Source organism: Chenopodium quinoa, unplaced genomic scaffold (assembly GCF_001683475.1).
Source record: "Chenopodium quinoa cultivar QQ74 unplaced genomic scaffold, ASM168347v1, whole genome shotgun sequence".
NCBI classification, from domain to species: domain Eukaryota; kingdom Viridiplantae; phylum Streptophyta; class Magnoliopsida; order Caryophyllales; family Amaranthaceae; genus Chenopodium; species Chenopodium quinoa.
Window position 1 is genome coordinate 2,202,539 of NW_018742393.1, and position 26,034 is coordinate 2,228,572.

Sequence of the window (26,034 nt, forward strand, 5' to 3'; positions counted from 1 at the left end):
GGAGTATGTGACTACAATTGCGAGTTTGGAATTACCGGATCAAGACACGGAGGACTTTCTATATTGGCATTATCACAAATCTGGCAGCTATACGGTTAAATCTGGCTACGCTTTCCTAAAACAATCAGAGGGAGGTTTTCCGCCAAATAGTTCGACGAACATCTTTAAGGTTTTGTGGTCCTTGAATATCTTGCCTAAATGGAAGGTGTTTATCAAGCGGGATTGCAACAAAGAGTAATTTGAGAAGGCGGGGTATGGATATTGATATTAGTTGTGATTTATGTCAGTTAGGTGATGAAGATTTACAACATCTTTTCAGATTCTGTAGATTTGCAAAGGAAGCATGGAGGGGTGGAATTTTGCATATCCACTCAGAAGCAAATGCAGACCAGCCATTTTTTGATTGGATTTTGTACTATATCCGGCTATTCTTTGGCCAGGATGGAATCAATGGTCATCAACCACTTTTTTTATAGCCACACTTTGGGGGTTGTGGGTTGCATGAAATAATAGAATATTTGGATTAACTAGCAGTGATCAAGGGTTGACGCCGGCTATTATTTCAGAAGGCCTAAGGCAGCAAGGTTTATTTGCGGAGGTCTCAGGGAACAACCTAAGGTGGTTACATCCTCCTGAAGAGAGTTTGGATCACCCACCGGGATTTTTGCGAGCTATTTTACAAAATGAAGGCAGGGAAGGTCCTTTTACAATGCCAATACTAGTAGATGGCTCATGGAACAAGCATACACATAGATTGGGAATGGGGTGGTGCCCGGAGGCTATAGAGCTTGGTATTCAAGAAGAGTTGGGAGGAGCGGCTTACGTTTTGGCTCAATCGGCTTTACATGCGGAGATGAATGCATGTCGTGAAGGTCTACGATGGGGGGCAATGCGTTTACTACATGATGTCACAATTTACACGGATTCTGTTTCTCTGGTTAAGATGCTCAGGGGCGATACAATCACAGATGTCAGTTTTCGATGGACGACGGATAACATTCGTCGAGCTAGTACGGCATTTGCATGGTGTAGAATCCACAAGGTTCAGAGAGATCGTGTAGACAAGGCGCACATCCTTGCAACCACGGCTAATAATAGTTTATCTCCTTTTAATAATGTTGTTTAGTTTGAGTGTTTAAGCTTATGTCCCGAAAAAAAAAAAAAAAAAAAAATCTTTATTCTTGCCCCAGTAGAAAAGGGAAAAAATGAAAATGAGAGGTAGAATGTCACCCAATAGTGAATATAGCATTCGTACAAAAAGCAAAGTCTTCAAGTAAAAACCCTTGAGTTGCAAGGAAGGAATTTTTCATCCACAGTATAATTTGGATAAACTTATCTTTTTTAAAAAAAAAATGAAAAAAGACAATAAAAATTGTTATTTGTAGCCGAAAGCGTAGCTGGGCCCCCATTGGTTGATGAGCTGACCCAATTGAAATGGGTTTGTGCAACAACATGTTTTGATCACGCTATTCAGGCACTTAATTAATTTAATTTCAGAATCTTGTCAAAATAATAATAATTATAATAATAATAATAATAATAATAATAATAATAATAATAATAATAATAATAATAATAATAATAATTTCAGAATTTTTTCAACATATTATTGATAATTTTGCTTAGTTTAGTTAGATCACGTGCAATTAACAAATTATTTGATCGATTAAGATTTTAGAGTACATGCAACCTAATATTTTGTCTGCGATTAACTGCCAATCTTTCATAGAAAGTTAAAATAATGCAATAAATTCTTACCACTTTACCACTAATATTGTAAGATGTTTAACAAGGAGTAGAAGATTTGTGTGTCTATGGTATACTCCGTAATAGAAATGACCTATATAGATTCCTACTAATTAGGAACCTCGTATACTCGTATGGATCAGCTTGATTTATTTTGCTTAATAGGGTGGGTGACTCTGGCTCGAAGATCTTATGAAAGTTAAAGAGAGGGTAAAAGAACTCTGTCGTCCAAGTATTCTTAACAGTTTTGATACATATACTACGAAACACTAAATTATGCATAACAATAATTGTGGAGAGTTTTGGTCCACAAACAAAGCTAAGGAGATTCCATACTGAAACCAATTGGCAATAGAAGAAGTAACTCCTCTACCTTATGAAGTGGAACCATCTCTCCTCTTTCTCCAATGTGGGAACACTCACAAGTGGGTTATAATAGGTTTCAACACTCCTCCGCGATTAAATACCCAGTTTAGAAGAGATCCGCAACCCAGACTCTGATACCATGTTACTTTTTGAGAGAATATAAAATGGATCTGGACAACCCGAACGAGGAGGAGAGTTTTGGTCCACAAACAAAGTTAAGGAGATTCTATAATAAAATCAATTGGCAATAGTAGAAGTAACTCCTCTACCTTATGAAGTAGAATCATCTCTCTTTTTCCAATGTGGGAACACTCACAAATGGGTTACAATGGGTTTCAACAACAATGATTGATAAATGAAAATTAAAGTTAGTTCCTAGAAGTATATATGTATACATTGATGCGAAAATCTGAATCTCTAGCTTTATTTATTATGTACGGAACATTATTAATATAATTCTTGTCAATTTGTCTTGTGTAAACCATTTTACCTAATTTATAAGTGAAATACGTAACAAGTCACTTTTTAATAGGAACCAAATACAATTAATAAGATGTCACTCTTCAGTTTCATAAATAGTCAATTTCTAACATAATACTGTATTAAAAGCCAATTCTCAGGTCTCAACTACGTATAATGTCAACCCAAGTCTAGTCGGTCACACAAAGATGTTACGACGAAACTGACCAATGGTATCGTAACAAGTCACTTTTTAATAGGAACCAAATACAATTAATAACATGGTATCGGAATCAGCGTGACACAATGGTCACGGGTTCAGATCTCATCCACCCTCCACTTTCAAGTGGAATATTAAGCGCTCGGTATGAAGAGGGCCCATGCTACATCTACACTTCAGACCCAACGAACTTTCGTGTGAGAGGGCGTGATAGAGTACAAAACAATAAATATATAAATAGATTATTTACATAATCTAACTGTTTGGGTCCAATTTAGTCAAAATTGGGCCTAAGCACTAAATGATCCAATTAAAAGCCCAAGGTCAAGGTTCAACTCTCCAATTGCACAAAAGTCAAAGGTCAGCCCACAAAACATGCCAATTGGGCTAAGGCCCAATCTCACCAAGTATGATGAGGTATAAAAGCCATCATATTCACGTTCATATAAAAAAATTCTAAGTCATATGCTCATTCTTGCATTCAGAAATATTCCACAAAAGCCTCAAGCTACAAACTCTCTTGCAGAGTGTCTTCCTTTTACACATTGTACTGACTTTAGCATCGGAGGGGCCTTCCTCGGAAACACCCCCGAGGCTAGTTTACGTGTGTTCACTGTGCAGGAAACCTTCGGCCCAACACAACTTGGACCGAATCCAGTCTTCTCCATTTCAGCGGACCTTCGGCAAGGTCCCATTGTTTTCACCCGAAACAATTTGGCGCCGTCTGTGGGGAAGACTTTCAAAAATCTTTAAGCCAAATTCCTAACCAAGATCATCTTGCAATTATCTTAGCAGCCATGGCTAAGAACCGCAAGAGCAAAAGCCTCCGTCAAGGAGCGGGCGAAAAGCCTAAAACCCCTACACCATCGCCCTCGCCGGACCGGAACTCTCCCAAGGGTGTCGGCTCGGGGGGAGGATCATACAAGGAGGATTCCCTATCTCCTGTAATGCATGACTCTCAATATAGGCCGGACCACTCTCGGTCTAGCAGGGGTCAGTCTGATCATAGGACATATTCAGTGTCCCAAAGCCAACCATCGGCTGCACGACCTCATTCCCACACTCGGCCGAGGACCCCTTTGACGAGGCCCAGTTCGGAGGAGGTGGCAAGAGCGCTGGCAGTACTCATGGAGGCAATGAGGGCACAGAATATGCCACCGCCTCGTGATCGAACTCCTCCGCATACCCGGCATCAGCGGAGGAAGTTAGACCATGACGGCGGGAAGCTTCCTTCCTTCCGGGAATTGGAAGAGTGGGAGGAGGATTCTTGGAAAAATGAAAAACAGAGGAAAAAGAACTCTCAATTATTTAAAGGATCCTCATCCTCAAGACCAGAAGCGCATAAGAGCAGCAGCTCAGCTTCTCGGCCAGAATCTACTCGCCGAGAACCTGAGACTGTTCGCAGAAGCGTCCTTGACCGACTCGGCGGCCAGGAACCGAGCGTGCGTAGTCGCCTCTCGTTCCCTGCAGCCGAGGCCCAGACTTCCCAGCTAGGGACGAAAACCACTCCTACCTCTCTAAGAGGGCGGAGCGCGGTCCCTTCGGCCAGGAACAAGGGCAAGGCCGTTATGCTACCCGCTAGTTCACCATTCGAGCAATGGATACTGGAAGAGCGCGTACCCACGGTTAAAATACCGTCGCATATCACATATGACGGGACCACGGATCCGAAGGACCATGTGGCCTCGTATGAGACTCATATGCATCTTTGCCCCAGATCCGAGGCAACTTGGTGCAAATATTTCCCAACCACTCTCAAGGGGGTCGCGCAAGCGTGGATCTCCAAGGGAGTAAGGCAAGGCTCCATAACAGGTTGGGATGATCTGTCCTCCAAGTTCAGGAGCAAGTTTTCCACGGCAAACCGCCGAGAGAAGACTACCGCAGAGCTCATGAGTCTGCAACAGGGGGAAACCGAAAGCCTCCGAGACTACCTGACCCGTTTCAGTAACGAGTCATCAAGCGTCTCCCAGCTGGACCAGGGGTTAGCTGTTTTTGCAATGCAGAATGGCCTTCAGCCAGGAAAGTTCCTAGACTTCATGGTCATGCATACCCCGCAGACCTTGGAGGAAGCTCTTAGTGCTTCGGATAAGTTCATCCGAGCCGAAGAATGGAATAAAGCAAAAACCCAACCTCAATCCGGGGGAGGGAAACAGAGGCAAATACCCTTGTCTGAAGGCCAAGGCCATAAGGCAAAGGGAAAATCAAAGGCTCCGGAGCCATCTTTGGCCAACGACCTAAAGAAGGACAGATTTGCCTCATACACAGGCAGATACGAGTCCTACACTCCGCTCTCTCTTCCACGCGCCAAAATTTACAGTGTGACGAAGGAGGAGCAGAGTTACCGAAAGCCGAGACCACTCCCAGAGTGGTATCAGCGAAAAAATAAAAATCAGTGGTGTGAGTTCCACGAGTATTCGGGCCACAACACTGAGGAGTGTATCCAACTGAAGGACCAGATAGAGGACATGGTCCGGAAGGGATACTTGAAAAAATACATCGCGGATCACCGCGAGAAAAAAGAATCCGAGAGGTCAGCAAAGGACCCTCGGCAGGACCTTGATTTCCCCCGGAAAAACAGTAAAAAACCGGAGGGGAAATTCCCTCCGATCAATGTTATCTCGGGAGGAATATACTCTCGGAGGGAGCACAAGCGTCACCTTAGAGCTTTGACTCACCAGGTGAACAACGCTGACATTCAATCTCCCCAGTCGCCGGTGCCGAACATGACATTCACAGCCGCCGACTGCCGGGGGATTACGTTCCCTCACGAGGATCCGTTGGTGATCATCGCCACGGTGGCCAACCACGACGTCAGTAAGGTCCTTGTTGACGGTGGCAGCGGAGCAAACATTCTGTTCCGAAAGGCCTACAATCAAATTAAGCTGAAGCCCAAGCACCTTACGCCGGTACCCTATCCGGTATCCGGGTTCAATGGGGCTTCAACTTATCCAGATGGGAAGGTGACACTTCCTGTCACCATCGGTTGCGATGAGGCAGCCCGGAACGTCATGATTGAGTTTTTGGTCATCGACGCTCCTTCAGTGTACAACGTGATTTTGGGGAGACCCATAATTCACGAGATCCAAGGGGTCGTCTCAACTTATCATCAGCTGATGATTTACGTCTCAGACGCCGGCTTCCCCGAAAGGATACAGGGCAACCAAAAGGACGCCCGAAGGTGCAACTACCTCAAGCCATCCAGTAGTCGCCCAGATGACGACAAGGATGAGGAGGAGAAAGAAAAAGAAAGAGAGCCAAGCACAAAAAAGCCGAAAGGCCTAAGTGCTTCGGCCCAAGGATCCGTGCCCAGAGAAAAAGGTCCCGAAAGGGAAAAGGTTGACTCTTCAGCTGAGCCGCAAGACTCAGAGAGCCATCCGAAGAACACAAAGACTGGGACACCTGCTGACATTGGCAGCAGACCAGATTCTGAAGAGTCCAGTCCATCGGCAATGGACATGGATCAACAGACTGAAACAGTTGAGTTGGCCGAAGGAGATGCTGAGAAATGTGTAACAATCGGGATGGACCTTGATCCGAACACCCGTTGTGAACTTATTCAACTCCTTCGGGACAACAGAGATGTGTTTGCTTTCTCGGCAGCTGATATGCCCGGGATAAGTTCAGACCTCATCTCCCATAAGCTTAATGTTGACCCAACGTGTCGACTAGTTAAGCAAAAGAAGCGGAATTACTCCGCCAATAAGAACCGAGACATCGCAGCCGAAGTCAAAAAATTATTGGAGGCAGGGTTCATTGAACCTTGCCAATATCCGGAATGGCTGGCAAATGTGGTGATGGTTCAGAAGCCCAATGGTACCTGGAGGATGTGCGTTGACTTCACGGACCTAAATAAGGCTTGTCCAAAGGATTTCTATCCCTTGCCGAGAATCGATCAGCTAGTCGATTCGACAAGTGGCCATGCCTTGCTTAGTTTCATGGACGCATTCTCGGGGTATCATCAGATCTTTATGCACCCCGACGATCGAGCCAAGACAGCATTCGTCACGAACGCTGGGGTGTATAATTACAAAATGATGCCCTTCGGATTGAAAAATGCGGGGGCAACCTATCAAAGGCTGGTGGATCAAATTTTCGCCGATCAAAAGGGCCGAAACATGGAAGTCTATGTTGATGATTCAATCGTCAAAAGCAAAAAACTAGAGGACCATGTAAAGGACCTGGCTGAAACTTTCGCCACCTTGAGAAAGCATCAAATGAAGCTGAATCCGAAGAAGTGTGTCTTCGGCGTGAGGTCAGGGAAATTCCTGGGTTTCATGGTCAGCAAAAGGGGGATTGATGCCAATCCCTCTAAAGTCAAAGCGGCGCTCGACCTTCCTGAGCCGAAAACGAAGCGGGATGTTCAGCGGCTCACCGGAAGAATGGCAGCCCTTTCGAGGTTCATTTCCAGAGCTTCGGATAAGGGGTTACCCTTCTTCAAAGCCCTGAAACTCCCGAAAACAAAAGAGCTTGTCTGGGAGGAAGAGCAAAAAGATGCCTTTCAACAGCTTCGGGAGCATCTGGCTCAACTCCCAACGCTGGCTAGCCCAGCTGAAGGAGAAACTCTATACCTATATGTGGCCGTTAGCCCGGCCACCATCAGCGCAGTATTGCTGAGGGAAGAGAGTAAGAGTCAACAACCGATCTATTTCGTCAGTCATACACTGACGGATGCCGAGACCCGCTATCCTCTACTCGAGAAAGTTGCTTTCGCGGTAGTAGTAGCTGCTCGGAAGCTGAGGCCCTATTTTGATTGTCATCAGATAGTGGTCTTAACTGATCAGCCGTTGGAAAAAGTTCTCGGCAAGGTTGAAAAATCCGGTAGGCTAGCCAAGTGGGCTTTTGAGCTCACCGAATTCAGCATCAGCTACCGTCCGAGGGCTGCCATTAAGGCTCAAGCCCTAGCGGATTTCTTGGCCGAATGCTCATACCAAGAAGCGCTGGACAGTGAAAAGAAGGTCTGGACCGTGTTTACGGATGGGTCTTCCACCGAAAACGGTTCGGGGGCAGGAGTAGTGATAACTTCTCCCGAAGGCAAATCCTTTGAGTATGCACTAAAATTTTCTTTTAAGGCCTCGAACAATGAAGCCGAATATGAGGCAGCAATCGCCGGCCTACAATTATGCATCTCCTTGGAAGCCGATCATGTCTGCTTAAAAACAGACTCTCAGCTAGTTGCATATCAGATCAGTGGCAGCTATGAGGCCAAAGAGCCCTCCATGATAGCTTATCTTGCCAAGATCAAATCAGTCATTGCAGAGCTGAAAACTTTTGAGGTTCAGCTGATCCCAAGGGGTCAGAATACTCAAGCCGATGCACTCTCCAAACTTGCTAGTTCATCTTTTACCGAGCTGAACAGGTCTGTATATGTAGAAGTGCGTCGAGAGAGAAGTGTCGACGAAGCACCTGAAGTGTGCTGCGCTGACCCAGAGCCTAGTTGGATGGAACCCATCTTAGCTTTCAAGCTTCGGGGAGAAACTCCTGAGGATAAAGCTTTGGCCTCCAAGATGAAGAGAACCAGTTCTAGGTTCATTGTCTTCAGGGGGGAACTTCTGAAAAAGTCCTTCTCAGCCCCATTGCTGAAATGCGTGGGACCAACAGATGCAGATTATATCCTACGGGAGATTCACCTCGGCATCTGTGGGAACCACATTGGGGAAGAACCTTAGCCCACAAGGCATTGAGGGCCGGATATTACTGGCCCACCATGATCGCAGATGCTAAGGAGCTGGTTCGGAAATGCGAAAAATGTCAAAAATATGCTCCAGTTATCCATCAGCCAGCAAGGGATCTTCAGCCGATCCTTAATCCACTCCCGTTTGCCCAATGGGGACTGGATATACTGGGACCATTTCCAGAGGCTGTGTACCAGAAAAAATGGTTGATAGTTGGTGTCGACTACTTCAGTAAATGGATCGAGGCCGAAGCAGCCTCGAACATTACAGAGCAAACTGTCAGAAAATTTATCTGGCAGAATATCATCACTCGCTTTGGCATCCCGAGAGTATTTGTCTTCGATCATGGGAGGCAATTTGATAACTTACCGCTGAAGCGATATACAGATCAGTTCGGCATAAAACTGGCATATTCAGCAGTATGCCACCCGCAAAGTAACGGACAAGCCGAAGCAGCAAATAAACAGATCTTAAATGCCCTCAAGAAGAGGGTGGAAGATCAAAAGTCCAAATGGCTAGAGGAGCTCCCTGGAACCCTTTGGTCCCTTCGGACAACTGAAAAAGAGGCAACGGGCCACTCACCTTTTGAACTGGTGTATGGTGCCGAAGCCGTCCTTCCAGTGGAAATTGGCTCTGAGAGCCTTCGAGTGCACCATTTCTCGGCTGAGAATGAGCGACTGATGAGGGAATCTCTCGATTTCCTCGACGAAGTAAGAGACTCAGCTCGAGATAAAATGGCCGCCTATAAGCAGAGAGTCAGCAAATTTTATAACCGAAGGGTCCATGCAAGGCCTCTCAAAATTGGAGATCTTGTCCTTCGGAATGCTGCTGCAGTTCAGAAAGGCCGAATCCATGGGAAACTCTCAGCTACATGGGAGGGACCTTATGAAATTTATGATGAGCTTCAGCCAGGGACATACCGACTTCGGCAGTTGGATGGAACTGAGTTGAAAAATCACTGGAACGCTGATGTACTGAAAAAATATCATGTGTAAACCCTTTGGGGCAGAACAATCTTTGTAAGTACATTTTGAACTAATGAAAGGCCTTGGAGCCGCCATTTATATAAATGTTTACAACTTTTTATCCTTTCAAAGTTTTCTTCGTTCTATCTACTCTTTAAGGGTTTTTTATTCAGCCTCGTCTGAAACCTTCGCCTTCAGGTAACTGGGTTTCAGATTGCTGACAAAACTCGTCTTTTTAAAGAACACTGGTCTTTCAGCTGAAGTCAAACTTCAGTAAGACTTGTTCTCCAAAGACATGAGTCCATGGACAATTCTGGGATATTGCCTTAACTGAGCCTTGTATCCCAGAGAGCCATTATCCGAAACATTGCCTTCAGTTGGCCCTGTGTTTCGGGTATCCATTTTTCAAAGATAGACAGAAAATCAAGGATAACAGCAACAGTTGAAAATTTTTAAAATCAGCCTCGTCTGAAACCTTCGCCTTCGGGTAACTGGGTTTCAGATGGCTTACAAAGCTCGTCTTTTTAAAGAACACTGGTCTTTCAGCTGAAGTCAAACTTCAGTAAGACCTGTTCTCCAAAGACATTAGTCCATGGACAATTCTGGGATATTGCCTTAACTGAGCCTTGTATCCCAGAAAGCCATTATTCGAAACATTGCCTTCAGTTGGCCCTGTGTTTCGGATATGCGTCTTCTTTAAGAACACTAGTCTTTCAGCTGAAGTCAAACTTCAGTTAGATTTGTTCTAAAGAGGTTAGTCCATGGACAATTCTGGGATATTGCCTTAACTGAGCCTTGTATCCTAGAAAGCTAATATCCCAAGCATTGCCTTCAGTTGGCCCTGTGTTTCGGATACCCATTTTGAAGAGGTGCAGAAATTGCTTATTCAACTGAAGTCATACTTCAATTTCTGGGGGGGCAAGAAGCACTCAGTGCAACTATGTTCGGCAGAATTGAAGAAAAGAAACAGTAAAGCATTCAAAAATAAAGCAACTGAAGAAAAGAGCATCAAAATAAAGTAACTGAAGAAAAGAGCATCAGATTAATATTTCATGCTCAAAAATTGAGCTACAAGTTCAATAATTCAATATCGGCAGCCGCCCACAAGCGGAAAATAACAGCTGCCGAAATACGTACATAAGCAAAAAAATAAAACTGCTGTACGACAAGGCAAGCTGAAGCAAAAAACAAGGCAAAAAACTCAGAAAGCGGCAAGTCTGAAGTTAAGCACATGATGAACCGCAAGATTCTGAAGACGACTGCCCGAGTTCCTATGCTTCAGCCTGAGGATCAGACTGATCAGCGTTGAGCCCCCCAGCAGCAGAAGAAGCGGGCTTTGCACTTTGCCGAGCCTCCCTTTCCCTCTGCTCAGCTTCCAACTCCAGTCTCTCAGCTTCCTCTTCGGCTTCCTCAGCCTTAAGAATTTCAGCTTCGGCTGGAGTTGCATACTTCATGTGAGGGTCTTCGGGATTCTGGACCCACTCAGCACATTTAGACCAGTCCAGCTTCGGCTCAGCATGAAGGCAGACTCTTCGGCATACTCGGAATCCGTTTCTGAAACCCATCTCATATTCCTCTTGGGTATAAACACGGACTTTGAGTAAAGCCTCAGCATCAGCCAGCTTCTTCTGGGTCTCCTCCAAGTCTTCCTTGGATTTCTTCAGCTCATCAGCGACTTTGGAGGAGGAACCTTTCAGCTCATTCAGCTCTTGCTGAATTTGGAAAGCCTTTGTCTGAGCCTGGGCCACTTCAACTTTCTGGATCAGCAATTGATCCTCAGCCTCTTGGAATTTAGCTCTTTGGGCTTCAGCAGCAGCAGCAGCCTCTGAGAGTTGGACGTCTTTGGCCAGGAGCAACTCTTCAGCAGCCATTCGGCTGGCTTCAAGAGCCTCTAGACGCTGCTGCACTTCAGCTTGTGCAGCAGTTCCTTCTTGAATTCGGCTCTCAACAGCAGCCTTGAATTTGGAGACGTCCACTCCCATATGCTCCTGGAGGAATTTTTCCCCTTCCATCAGTGGGGGAAAAACTTCCTTCTCCATAGCATCGCAGAAGGTTTTCAGGGCTTCGGCAGCTTTTTTCCCGTACTCCTCAACCTCCTGCTGCTTCTCTTCAGCTGCTGCTTGCTTCAGCTTAGCAAGCTTAACTTCCTCTTCATCCACCTTCTTTTCGTGCACAGCAGCGTCTACCCTATCTTGTAGGGTATCTATCAGCTCTACAGTGAGAGTCTGATTGTGCACGAACTGAAAACAGGAAGACAAAAATAAATAAAAAAAAAAAATATATATATATATAACGAGCTGAATTTCGGAGGAAATGAAGGAAAATTACCTGCATCATCAGCAGTTGGTTAGACCTGGCTGGGTCAGGAACTGATCTGCTGGATTCGCCCATCCCAGCAGTGGCCTTCAGCGACCAGATCCTTGCCCTGTCTACTTCGGACATGCCAGCAAAATTGCCGAAGTAGGCTGCAGCTCCTTCTCGGTTTTGACCCCATATGAGGTCCCAGATGTGGTCTGGGATTGGAATTCGGGGGCCGAGAAACCCATTTCTCCAGAATGCAGAGTCTGGAAAGAAGGGAAGGATGACGATGGAGCTTGATTAGCTTTGGTTGTCTCAGCATCATCCTTCTCAGAGGAGTCAATTACTATGACCTCCTCTTCTTCAGGGGTGAGGACGAAAGCCTCAACCTCTCTTGCGATGTCTGCCGTGAAGCCCTCAGCGCTGGACATCACGGCATCCTTATTTTCGTGCTCATCAGCACTCTTCTTCATTTCTTCTTGGACCCCTCCCTTAGGTTCGGGAGTTCTCTGATCCACCTCCATCTCAGGAGGTGGCGGAGGGGTCTTTTGAGGAGATTGGGGTGTTGGCTGGGGAACCCTCGGCGATCCATTGCCTTCCTCAGGTTCCCTTATTGCGACGCCGATGGTCATCGGCCTCTGCTGAAAGTCATGAGGGCCGATGATGGCCATCCTTCGGCGCCTTTTCAGAAGGGGCTGCTCGTCCATATCTGAGTCTGAAGACTCTTGTATTTGGTCTTCGGGACGAACAGGAGCTTTGCCTTCTCTGTGTCTGTTACTCTCTTCAGACTGTAACAGACAGGGGGGAAGAAGAAAGTGAAAAAAAAAAAAAACAAAAAAAAAAAAAAAAGAAGAGGAAAAAGTTGTCTGAAAGCTCACCGAGGTCTTCAGCAAAGCCTCGTCTTCTTCAGCTGCTCTAGCTGCAGCTTCGGCTTCAGCAGCTCTGGAGGACCCTTCTCCTCCTTCGCAAGCCTCGAGTACCCGTGCAACCTCTTCGGCTGTGCGGGCGGCTTCAGCTTCTTCGTTCAGCAGCTGAAACCAAGGGTCTCTCTTCTTCCACCAAGGCTTCTGCCTCTGATACAGAGCAACAGCCTCAATTTGGAAGTGGGAAGAGTCCAGATGAACTTCCCTATGCCTCGGCTCAGTGATAGACGGGGCCCGTTCAGTTACAACTCGCTCTCGGTTAACACCAAGACGAGCGTAGTTAATGCCAACGTTGGTCTCGTCCCGCTCTGAAAAAAGGAAAGGGGAAAGTTTAGCTCAGATATATCGGCACAGCATAAAAAAAGCAAAGCGAGAGAAGAAAAAGAGGTAGTTAAAAAGCCTCGGCCCCAGCCGAAGAAGCTTACCATCCTTAAACTTTCGGCTGAGGCCAACAGCTGCTAGCATGTTCTCTTGGAAAACGTAATGCGTATCGGGGAGCCAAGTCTCCGGGATATGCTGCATTCGACCACTCCCCCCCGGGTTCGGCAGCTTGCCGAAGATATGTTGCTGATCCAGGTTCGGATCCGCCCCGTTATCTGCGGGGGGACCTAGACTTCCCATTTCGGGATCAGGCTCAGCTAAGTACCGGGGAGCGCTGAAGAGTCCTTGTCTGTGGGTGCCCTAACCCAAATCCATTGACCTCTCCAGTCCTTGTCTGAAGAGTCGTTTGGCCACATGGTCAAGTATTGGGGCCGGGACTCAATCCGGTACGACCCAGAACCATGGCTTCCGTGCCCACTTTGAATATTTGGCACTAGCCGATGGAGCTTTCTGAAGCAGTGCAGGTTCGGCACGTACTTGAAGAACTTGCAGACCCATAGGTATGTCATCACCCTTCGGATGCTGGTGGGGGTTAGCTGACATAGGGAGATGTTGTAATGGATCAGCAAGTCTCGGACGAAAACGTCCAAAGGGAACCTCAGCCCGTACTGAAGCTGTCTCGTGTACACCCCCACATACCCCGGGGGTGGACGATGGATTCTATCGGATGCTGAGGGCATTCGGCACCAATATCCATCAGCTTCAAAAATGCCGTAATGCAACTCAATTTGCTCGGCAAATCGATATTGATCGGCGTTCTCTACCCACCATGAGTAGGGGCGGTTCTTTATCATGGCCGAAACGACTTCGGCATTCTCCCACTCTGAAAACCCAGGGAGGATATCCCAAAGTACAGCGGGAACTTCATCATCCCGTCCAGAAGCGCTCGGCTCATCCGTTCTTTGAGGAGGAGCCGAGGAAAGGGGAGTCGCCCTAATCCCTTCAGCAGGGTCAGACTCCGGCCTTTGACCATTCCAGGTCCCAATCCTGTTCCTAGGATCGGGAATCGGCCTTGCTCTTCTTGGAGCACGGGCTCTACCTCTAACTCCTCTTGCCATTGATTATTTCGAAGAGAAAAGTCGAAAGAAAAGGGGAAGGAGTTCGAATTCGAAGAAAAATAAACTGAAATCAAAGGAATTTACCTTAATCTGAAGCGAAAGTTGCCGATTTACGAGTTCGTAGTGGCAAGTCTCAGTTTCTAAGCTCAATGCTCGGGGAATTTGCGAAGTTTTGATGCGGGTTCTTGGTTTCTCTCTCGAGGAATTCTGGGTTTGTGTTGGTGAATAAGTGAGGAGAATGACGCGCCTCTGTTTATATCTCCAGGTACGGGATACGAAGAGTCTGTGCTTTAATTTCTCTTAAATACCCACTAAGTAACCATTAAACACATGTCTTGTGATTAAACTGCCCATTATCCGTCCAACTTCCGCAATCATTAACCGTTGTTATCTCATTAATTACGGTTTAAATTCAAATTTTTGGATCAATTAAATCATTTACTTCCCTCCTTTTCTGAATTAAATCAAACCCGACCCGTCATCCTTCCAAATCGGGTCTGGGGGGCAAGTTGTTTGGGTCCAATTTAGTCAAAATTGGGCCTAAGCACTAAATGATCCAATTAAAAGCCCAAGGTCAAGGTTCAACTCTCCAATTGCACAAAAGTCAAAGGTCAGCCCACAAAACATGCCAATTGGGCTAAGGCCCAATCTCACCAAGTATGATGAGGTATAAAAGCCATCATATTCACGTTCATATAAAAAAATTCTAAGTCATATGCTCATTCTTGCATTCAGAAATATTCCACAAAAGCCTCAAGCTACAAACTCTCTTGCAGAGTGTCTTCCTTTTACACATTGTACTGACTTTAGCATCGGAGGGGCCTTCCTCGGAAACACCCCCGAGGCTAGTTTACGTGTGTTCACTGTGCAGGAAACCTTCGGCCCAACACAACTTGGACCGAATCCAGTCTTCTCCATTTCAGCGGACCTTCGGCAAGGTCCCATTGTTTTCACCCGAAACACTAACAATCATACATATAAATGATTTTGCGATTACACTGTCCAAAACGAAAAGACGCACAAATCTCAAACCCCCTTCACCATATATACAGTGAGATATCATACAGATTCGATCCCATTTACACGGGTTGAAGCAAACTCCAATAATTCTAGCTTACTAGTTTAACACGGACTAATAATGCTATCAACCAGTTCCGTATATAACTGATCTTGTATTAAATTATCACTGTATAATACAAAGTATTTTATAAAATAAAATATCAAAAAGCACTTGCATTTTGAAGATCGACTGTGATTTGCTGCTAAGCCCCCCACTTGCAATTTGGAATTCCAGGGGAATGTTAGCTAATATACCAGGCTAGTTGACTTAATTAAACAACCAAAAGTCAAAGTGTACCTTCTTATTTAACTTGAAGAAGAATACAGAATATTTTACTAAGGATGTAAAATTGAAAAGTAAATTAAATAAGTTAGAAATTGAATGGACATCAGTCAACTTTAGGTAGGATTAGACTGATTTTTTCATAGGATTAGGAATGAATGGTGTAACTATTCGCATAATCAAGTGAGGTTTATGAAAAAAGTGACAAAGTGATTAATTGATAATGAGATTTTAATTTATTAATTGAATAAGAAAAGACCAATTTATTTAACGGTTTTAATTATTACTGTGCTTTGGAACAAGAAACATACCTTTTCATCATTACTTTAATTGATTATTTGAATGCATAAGATGACTTGTGAATGGTATATCGTAGCAATTAAAAGATATGAGTCTCATCGTGACGATTAATTATATAAAAGAATTATAATTGTGAATGAGATTTTGATTGATTAGAGATATCTACCAATCTAGTTCTTCCACAATATCACGAGAATCTAAGGGAGTAGGTAATCATTTAAGAAGATACATAAATTAGTAGAAAGTTTTATTAGAGAGCTTGTAAATATGTTGGAAGATATCACAAATTGAATGAGTTTATAGAGAATTTAGAAGTACGTGTTATGCAAGATTATGCATCTAAAAACCAATCAGGGGAACAATAGTTAGTTTTGCTTGGCCAAAAGAGAGACACAAAGGTTGGATAAGAATTAAAATCTTATTTAGTTAACCGTAAAGCCAAACTACCCATCCTCATCCTCCTACAAAATTATGAAGTCGTAATTCTCATGATAGTTAGGTCTAATTGCAATGTTTTGACAAATTTAAGGGCTGATTAGGCCCCAACCCAATAGTCTCGTGCCATGCTCTTTAAACACAACCCAAATGAAACATGACTACATACCACTATGTCAAATTAACATGTCAATACCAAATATAGAGTTATTTTAACATATTTTTGAATCACTAAAACACTAGATTAATAAAAGATGCATAACCTGATAAACATAGTAACAATCCGTGTAATATCTTTTCTCTCCTTGACTATGCCTCGAACCTATCCGGCTAGTGTCACATTGCATCCATCCAACTTGTGTCATCTTTTAAGACTACCACTAGAGACTAGACCACTAGAATACTACGGAGCGGTATTAAAACTCAAAAGACATGACAAATCAAAAGATTATAATAAACCAAAACTTAAACCCAATTAATCTCACCTCACTAATTTCGTCACTTAGTATATCCCCCCTTCTTTCTCCTCCTACCAAACCAAACCAAATTACCAAACACACACCAAATACAAACATCAAACATCCTTTTTCATTTCATTTCTTTTAATAAAAATCTAAAACTCCCCCCCAACTGTCGTCCGAAGGAGCCGTTAAAACCTCCTCATTTTCTCTCTCCTCATCAACTGTTGCTTAAAGCCTCCTTCTTCTTTCTTCTTCTTCCTCCTTCTTTCTCTCTCCTCAATTTTTCATTACGTTTTCTCCTCTTTTTAATCCCACCCCTTTTATCCCCCAAACACCCCCACCCTAAATAAAAAAAAAAATCAATGGATTTTTCTGGGGTGGTGGGGGGATCCAGTGCAACCGCAACCCACCTTAGTGTAAATCAAGTTCTTGACTTTATTCAATCAGACGACTCAGATTCAAAGATCAAAGCTGCCCAAGAGATCCGTCGTCTCACTAAAACTTCTCACCGTTGTCGTCGCCAACTTTCCCCTGCTATTCCTCAACTCGTTTCTATGCTCCGAGTTGACTCACTCTCTTCTACTGAGTCTGCTTTACTCGCTCTTCTTAATCTCGCCGTTAAGGACGAAAAGTGAGTCACTCTATTTGGGTTTTTGTTTTTTTAATTTTTTGATTTTGATTGTGGTTGTTGGTGTTGTTGGATTTTGGGAAAGATCGTGTCTTTTTAGGGTTTTTGTTTTTGATTATTCTTGATATTTGATTAATTTATAATCTGGGTTGTTAAGGGTTTTAATTGAATTTGTTAATACTTTAATGGGTTTCATTCTATTATAGTTGTTTATTCATTTTTGGTGTTTTACTGTAAAATGATGGTAATTTTGGTTTTATTGGTTCATTTTAGGGTAATTTGGGGAATTTTGATTAAATTGGTTATATGGGTGATTATGGATTAAGATTCTTGATTAATTTGAAGTGGGGTTGATTGTGATTAGTGAAATTACTCTTCAAATTTGGGAGATTTTTTTATGAATGTTATTGGGTTTTGGATAATTTTGTTAAAAAATGAGAATATTCTTAGGTAATTGAAATTCTTGGTGTAGATCATTTTCGTTTCGAATTATTCTTAGGAATCAAATTTACTGAATTTTCTGTCTATATATTTGTATTTTGGTCAGCGAATCCAAAGCACTAAATTACTTGTACTAGTATTAAAGATTAAAAGTCTTAGTTTGCGGCTTGTACTAATCTTAGGCTAAAGAGAATTTTCTTTATATAATTGAACAATATCAATTTCTTGAAGTGACAGTAATTATTAAACAATTGGGAATAATTCACTGGATTTCCCTAGTGTACCTTGAGTTAGGTGTATTGAAACTTAATTTTGCATAAAAGTAGCCCCGACGAGTAACAAAAAAAGGCTCGTGTACATCTTGTGAGGTGTAATTCGAGAACATAATGGATATGTTGCTAATATTGAGTGCGGTAAACTCTTAAATTGTCCCAGTTCACATTAATTTATTATGTGTAATTCATATTCATATTGCAAATCAAAATTGCTAAAATTGATGGATAGCCAGATTCTTTAGATCATGATGTTTATGCTCTTTTCTTTTTCTCTTTCTAGATTTTTCCATTTATTCTAAAATACTACAGTTTCTTTGTTTTTATTATTATCATGTGATGTGGTCACGTGGATGGATTCCATTGCAAAGAAACATCATAAAGAAAAATTAAATAATCTAATTTGGAAAGTAAATCCTGTTTAAACTTTTGTATTGGGTTTTTACTTTGCTTAAGACTTTTGTCACTTTTAATCTGTATATACAGATTATATCCTAATATAGGAATTAATTAATCTACATTGCGTGTTACTGCAGTTGCTGAAAAGCAAAATTGATCTTTCTCTAGTCTGCAGTAACTTGTTTGTTAAGATTGAAGAATTAAGAAGTGTTTAATCACTTAATGTGTAGTAGTCTGCATTTTATAGTATTATTGGGGATTATTCGCCCATTTGGTATGCATGTTGCTAGCATATTGTACTATTATCTTTTTTAAGTTAAAGAAGCAATCGCAAGATTAATATTCTCCTTTTGTATGACTTTTTACAACCGTATGAGTTATGGCGAATGTTCTAAACTTCTAGGTGTGACCCTTGTATAGTTCTACAATTCAGATTTCAGATGAAAATGAAGTTATGTTAGTTGAATAGGTTGTCCGCTTCATCTCAACCGGAAGTATCAGTGTTTTATCTTTATCAGGATCATGTGTTAGTAGGGTAGAACTTATAATCTCAACAGAAGTCTTTTGTTTTTTTTTTTTACCCCGGCACTTGAAATAGAATAGAGCCCAATACTACCATTTTCATCTCCCGTTGACAGACAAGGCGGTGCCATATCCTTTGTTCACTTTAGAATAACAAAATTTAAATTTAAATCTATTTGCTATATTCCCTGTTGAGCCAATTTTAGTAGCTAGGATATTCTCCATACTCCGTAAGATCTTATGCTAGTAACTTTTTTGTAGCATGTCTTAATCAATCAGTCCAGTAAACGATTGTTTTGATGTGTCTATAACCTGTGACGTTTCAGTGGATTTTTAGTCAACTTAATATTTGTACATATGTATGTTTAACAGCCTATTGATTACAGCTTTGAATTTATTGCTTCTTAGGAACAAGATCAGCATTGTTGCAGCAGGTGCATTAGATCCAATAATCAGCTTCCTCCAATCGCCAAACACACGTCTTCAAGAACATGCTACTGCTGCTTTGCTAACGCTTTCTGCATCTTCAGTAAACAAGCCAACCATTACTGCTTCTGGTGCAATCCCTCTTTTGGTAGATGTTCTAGAAATCGGCACCCCACAAGCTAAGGTTGATGCTGTCATGGCTCTTTACAACCTCTCCACTCACTCAAACAACATCACCCTAATCCTTGAGACAGACCCCATACCTCTCATTGTTGACTTGCTCAAAACTTGCAAGAAATCCTCAAAAACGGCTGAAAAATGCACAGCCCTCTTAGAATCTCTTGTAAACTTTGATGAGGGTAGGAATACTTTAGTGTCTGAAGAAGGAGGTGTGCTTGCAGTGGTGGAGGTCCTCGAAAGTGGATCTCTTCAGAGTAAGGAGCATGCTGTTGGGGCACTCCTAAAAATGTGTGAGACAGATCGATGCAAGTACCGGGATCCAATCTTGAGAGAAGGGGTTATACCTGGGTTACTTGAACTTACTGTTCAAGGGACTCCCAAGTCACAGAACAAAGCTCAGTTGTTGCTGAGACTGCTTAGAGACTCTCCTTACCCAAGGTCAGATTTCCAACCTGATACTTTGGAGAACATTGTTTGCAACATCATCTCGCAAATGGATGGTGAGGAACAGTCGGGAAAGGCAAAGAAGATGCTCGCTGATATGGTGCAAGTTAGCATGGAGCAAAGCTTGAGACACTTGCAGCAAAGGGCTCTGGTATGCACCCCTTCTGATCTGTCTATTGCCAGTTGCGCCTCTCAAGTTTCTTCCAAGTAATCATCATATGATAAACTAATTATAGCCTCTCTTTTTTTTCTTCTTCAATTCGGGACATGCTTTTTACCATATGCTTTTCTTGGTAAGCTTTGTGAAATATGTTAATTAGGCCAAATGAGAAAGTTCGTAATACTGCTGTGCATACAATGGAAAATGCCAGTCCAGGCCATAGTCTATGGTATCGAGTGACTGGTTGATATGGTGGGGATAAAAATAGGAAAAAACAAAAAAAAAACCCTTCTATTTCTCAAGTAGTTTATTGTTCTGTAAAGGAAACTGTTAAATGAATCATGTAATGTTTATTCTGAAACCAAAATCTTTAATATGCCTTTCTTACAATTTCCCATTTTTAACTGCTGATATTTGTGAATATTGACATTCTGGGCTTCTAAACAGAACTCTAAATGACGTTACATGGTAGCCGCAGTTTCAAGGTTACTCTCACCTACGGATGTGGTTTACACAGTCAATCTGTTAATACCGTCTGGTACCACAGATGATGTGGTAGTTCCAGATCACGTAATTATTGCTGCATTAATCCGTATTATAACTTCATAAAAACCCCGATATAGCGATATCTGTAACAGGTGGTCGGGAGTCCGGATATGAACTTGCTGGATTTGCATTGCTGATGATGTGAGCTTATAGATAAGATTTGAAATTCAGAAATCCTTGTATATTGTCGGCAATGAAAGATTTTGTATTTGGTGCACATTTTTGGGAGGAATATGCAAAACCCCACCCAAGAGAAAAGAGGTAGCATAAATTTGACTAACATACACATCATACTTGATACATAATAGCGGAAGGTGCTTATTTTCTATTATCCTCCATTCTTTTTCTCTTCAATTATTATTGTCCTCTTCCAAATTGTGCGTTTTTCTTTATTAAATTGAGGAACTTTGCTTTTCTCATGGGTCATTACATTACATAGGAGTATCATTTTCCAAGAAAGATTAGTGGTTGTAATAACCATGTCAATTCATGTTGCTTTTCCGTAAAAAGAAAGTGAAATAAGTAACGTATGTGCTTTGCATGATTGCTCCCCCACAATGATTCTTGTATAATAGTTGTATCTAAAGGAAGTTGCACTTCAATGTCATGTAAATGACATGCATAGATCACATGTAACAAACGTCTAGTGTGTGTCATGCACGCGCCGATACATGATATGCAGGTATAACATTCTGTATGCCTAGACGTCCAAATGTATTGAACAACTTAAAGGAAGAAGCTATTTATGTACAATGTACCTTCCTCTATTTGGATTGAATGGAGGGACCATGTCGAGTATTTGATACTAAACAAGACCAAATAAATGAAGTGATAACTAATAAGATCTCCCAAACTTCATGGATGTCTTGTTTCAAGTAGGGGAAGGTGTTAGCATGTTCTTATATGGACCACCATGGCACCATCCCTCTCTAGTTCACAAGCAGTATTTTCTCTTCGAGATTGATGACTGACAAAAGGACAAACTCAACTACTCAACAGACAATATCTGTAGACTAATTGAGAAAAGTAATAAAATATGGAAATAGTGGGGTAGATGGAAGAATAAAAAATTGTAAAAAGCAAAAGTAGCTGAGAGAATTGGAGGAGAGAGAATATGAAATTAATAAAATATGATTTATATTGGGTCCATTAATTAAGAGAAATGAATTAATTATTGTAAAAGCTTTCCAAATAAGGAAATGGAGCAAGTATTTAAAAACGGCCGAAAATGAAAAGTGGAACAAATATTTAAAAACGGAGGGTGTAAAACTTAACATACATGTCAATGCACAAGTTTGACTTTAGAAGTAAAAAAATATTAAAAAGTTGATGTTATAAAACTTTATATCAATATTTATTTAATAATATATTTCTTGATAATTTTTTTTATACATTAATGGAAAACGATGGTCAAAGTTAGTATATAAATAGTGAAAAAGTCAAACATGTCAATTATTTAAGAATGGATGGAGTAATAAACCTGAAAGTTGTGGGCTCTTTTATCGATTACAATTTTCCTTCATTTGAACTTGTTAGAATTTCAGCTAGCCCTTATTAACTCATATCTAGAATTATTTTTAGTCAAAATAAATGAAAATCATGCGAATAAAATTAGGCATTACTCATAAAATGGTCCTAGTTTATAGCTCACATCCATGAATTATTGAATTTTCAATCTTCAATTCGATTCACTTTACTTTTACTTTAATAACAAATTAATGAAAGTATTCATGATGAAATAAATTGTTACAAATATATATACTTACCAATAATATAATAATAAATGTACCTTTTTCATTTTTGAAAATCTAGTTTAGACAAGATAATTCTACAAAAATAAGTTGAAGCATGTTTTGCTAAGAGTTGGGTCATGTCTAGTTTACATAATTTTTACTTTCTTATACGTTCAGATAATTTCAGTTAAATTTAGACTAGTGAATATCATGTGAATAGATAATTCAACTTACAAGGTAAGTTTTGGTAACATTGAGTTCATTTTAATTTGATAAATTCAGATAAGCTTACATATGAGAAAAAGATAACTAAAAATCAGGTGAAAAGAACACATTCTAAGGCCTTGTTCACTTCACCTTATTTTTGTTGAACTTAAATTTTTTTTTGCTGAAATTAAATTATTTTTACTGAATTGAAGTTATTTTTGCTGAAGTGAAATTAATTTTACTGAACTGAAATTATTTTTACTGATTGTCTATTATATTTCTTCTTTGAAGTTACTGATTTTTACTGAACTGAACTTATTTTTATTGAACTGAAATTACTTTTACTGAACTGAACTTATTTACTAAACTGAACTTATTTACTAAACTGAAATTATTTTTACTGAATATTTTTTTTTAAGGTGAAGTGAATCAGGCCTAACTACTCGTATCACTTTTTTTATCCCGTCCTTGTAGATACATTCTAGGTTTTTTTTTGTTAAAATTTTTTTAACATGAATGAAAAGAAAAAAAACGATAATTAACATTTTTTTTTTTTTTTTTTTACGGGGAGCAAATTTAATGTATCAAATAGCAACAACATCCATAAGTACATACGGGGTCATGCGTAATCGGAGGGACATCATTTTCCCAAATTTGCTCTAGACCGAAAGGAATATAATTTGCAAGGTTATGAGCTACCGTGTTTCCTTCTCGTCTCACATGACTCCATTGCAAGCTATGATAGGGAGTGCTCTGTGCCATTGCATCACTTAATACTATATCCAAATCGGTACTATGCATCTCCTCCTTTGCAAGTTTTGTGACTAGGACTTGGCAATCTGATTCTATAATAGCTTTGCTGTACCCGAACTTGGAGCCCAAACGATCGCCTTTGCCTTTGCAATTTCAACCGACCACCATGCGTGAATTCTTCTCGAGGCTGCAAACAAGACCACCCCCTTTTCATCTCTCGCCACCACACCCAAACCTACCCAACCTTCAGTTGTTATAGACGCATCGGTATTGATCTTAATGGACCCTTGTGGGGGAGGAATCCAACGTTTTGAGCTTGAACAGGGGCTGGCTGCAATGGCTCTTTTGGAGGCTTTCTTTATCTTGGCACTTTCTTCAACCCATCTCAAGACACGAGCTACCAGCATATCATTCGAGGCATCCTTCCCTTGGAACACCTTCATGTTTCTGTCCTGCCATATCCCCCACATTAAGTAGATGCCCCGAGTTTTGACCTCGCTTTCTATCTCTCCCCAGCTTTCGATGAGGTCGCATGGAGATAAAAGGTCTACGTTCTTCCTCATTTCTGCACAGCCCATATTGTACCAGAGATGATCTTTTACTCTCCCGCAATCAAAGAAAGCGTGCTGCCATGTCTCAGCTTCACTCTCGTACCAAGGGCACAGGTCTGATTCAGTGAGATGACGGTGCATCAATAGCCTACGCATAGGGATGGTGTTCGTGCAAAGGCGCCACAGAAAGTTCCTTGCTTTTGGGATTACTGGAAATCGTCAAGATCGCAACCCTTTCCCGACATGTAGGCTGTCTTCACATTGTACATGACGTTCTTTGAGAAAGCCCATATCAGTTCATCAGGTGGACTCTTGGGACTTAGAGGGATCGCAAGGATGCTCCTTAAGTCTCTTTCATTGAAGTGTGCTTGCAGAGTTTCGTAGTCCCATGCCATGGTTTCAAAATTTATTAGCTTACTGACTTTAGTTAGCTCCATCGAAGGGGCGCTAGTTGCAAACCTGCTCTCGTCATCACAAAGCCATGGGTCGGTCCATATATTGATGCAATCTCCATTGCCCACCCTCCATAACACCCCTTCTTTCACGAGTGCCTTTGACCCCCCATATACTTCTCCACGAGTAGCTGCCACCATAACCAAGGAAAGACCCCAAGAAGTCTGTATTAATGAAGTATTTAGCCTTCATCACCCGACTAAGGAGAGAGTTTGTATTTATTAACATTCTCCATGCTTGTCTACCAAGGAGTGCTTCGTTGAAGGTTTCTAAATCACGAAAGCCCATACCTCCCAAACACTTTAGGGTACATAGAGAATCCCAACTTCTCTAGTGAATACGCTTTCTCCCGTCACTTTGGCCCCACCAAAAGTTTACCATAGCCGCATGAATTTTCTTAATTACCTCCGAGGGAAATTTGTAAACCCCCATGAGATAAGTCGGAATCGCCTGAATTACCGCCTTCAAAAGAATTTCTTTTCCGGCTTGGGACAACAACTTCTCTTTCCAACCTTGCAACTTCTTCCATACTCTATCCAGCAAAGCTTCGAATACCCCCCGTTTAGACCTCCCCAAAATACTCTGTATACCAAGGTATTTTTCATGACGTTCCACCTGCTTCATTTTCAGGATTCCCAAAATTTCTTCTTTTTGCTCAGTTCTAATCCCTTTACTGAAGGACACTTCCGATTTTTCATAGTTGATTTTTTGCCCGGATGTTGCTTCATACTGGTTGAGAATATCAACAATGTGTGAGCATTCCCGCCGGTTTGCCCTAGTAAAAAGGAGACTGTCGTCTGCAAAAAGAAGGTGAGAAATTTCTGGACCTCTTCGGCTAGCTTTAACACCATGAATGTCTCCCTTTGCTACCTTACTCTGAATCATATGAGAAAAAGCGTCAGCCACAATAATAAATAAGTAAGGAGAAAGGGGGTCACCTTGTCGTAGACCTCTAGAGGAGGTCACCGTACCACAAACCTCCCCATTTATTACGAAGGAGTATTTAACCGAGGAAACAAGCTTCATCACCAAATTGACCCATCTCCCATCAAACCCCATCTTCAATAAAAGTTGTCGTATGAAGCCCCATTCGACCCTATCATAGGCCTTGCTCATGTCTAGTTTCATAGCAATGTGGCCCTTCCGGCCCTTGCTTCTCTTCTTCATAGTATGGAAGTACTCCAAAGTAATCAAAGCATTATCAGTAATTAACCGATCCGGCACAAAAGCACTTTGATTTTCCGAAATAATCTCAGTTAACACATTCTTTAATCGAAGCACTAGACATTTCGAGACAAGTTTATAAAGTACATTACATAAACTAATATAGGTTGAAACTCCATAGCATTTTGGGGAAACGGTAATTAACTTAAATTAATGGGTAGGATTAGATGACATAATTAAACCACAATTGGATAAAGGCCGTTAATATGTATCCGAATTCTCTGGTAATTATAGGAAATTTAGAAGAAGTGATTACTTTACTCCCTACTCATACGGTGAAAACTTTCTCTAAACCAAACAACAATGACTAGGATTAATCTTCTCAAATCTAATTTTTTTTCTTTTCTTTTTGAAAATTATCTACCTTACTATTATAATTTGTTTCCATTTCTTCCCCCTACTTAGTGATTTCATTAAAAAAAAGAAATAATTATTTATTGGTATAAAAAGGAGATACTCCATATCATAT

At 41.6% G+C, this 26,034-nt stretch overlaps 2 protein-coding genes across 2 annotated transcripts; one reads left to right on the top strand and one right to left on the bottom strand.

The window, feature by feature from the left end:
* Positions 1 to 16,621: 16,621 nt before the first annotated feature.
* LOC110703674 (U-box domain-containing protein 4-like) lies at positions 16,622 to 20,502 on the top strand. The gene is made up of 2 exons (XM_021881469.1): positions 16,622 to 17,257; positions 19,297 to 20,502. Exons 1-2 carry the CDS (start codon positions 16,989 to 16,991, stop codon positions 20,147 to 20,149), a joined length of 1,122 nt encoding a protein of 373 aa, XP_021737161.1. The 5' UTR covers positions 16,622 to 16,988; the 3' UTR covers positions 20,150 to 20,502.
* A 3,592-nt stretch (positions 20,503 to 24,094) lies between these two features.
* On the bottom strand, positions 24,095 to 25,400 carry LOC110701958. The gene is made up of 3 exons (XM_021879583.1): positions 25,320 to 25,400; positions 24,747 to 25,217; positions 24,095 to 24,505 (listed from the first exon to the last, which is right to left on the bottom strand). The coding sequence occupies exons 1-3, from the start codon at positions 25,398 to 25,400 to the stop codon at positions 24,095 to 24,097; spliced, it is 963 nt and encodes a 320-aa protein (XP_021735275.1).
* Positions 25,401 to 26,034: the final 634 nt, after the last annotated feature.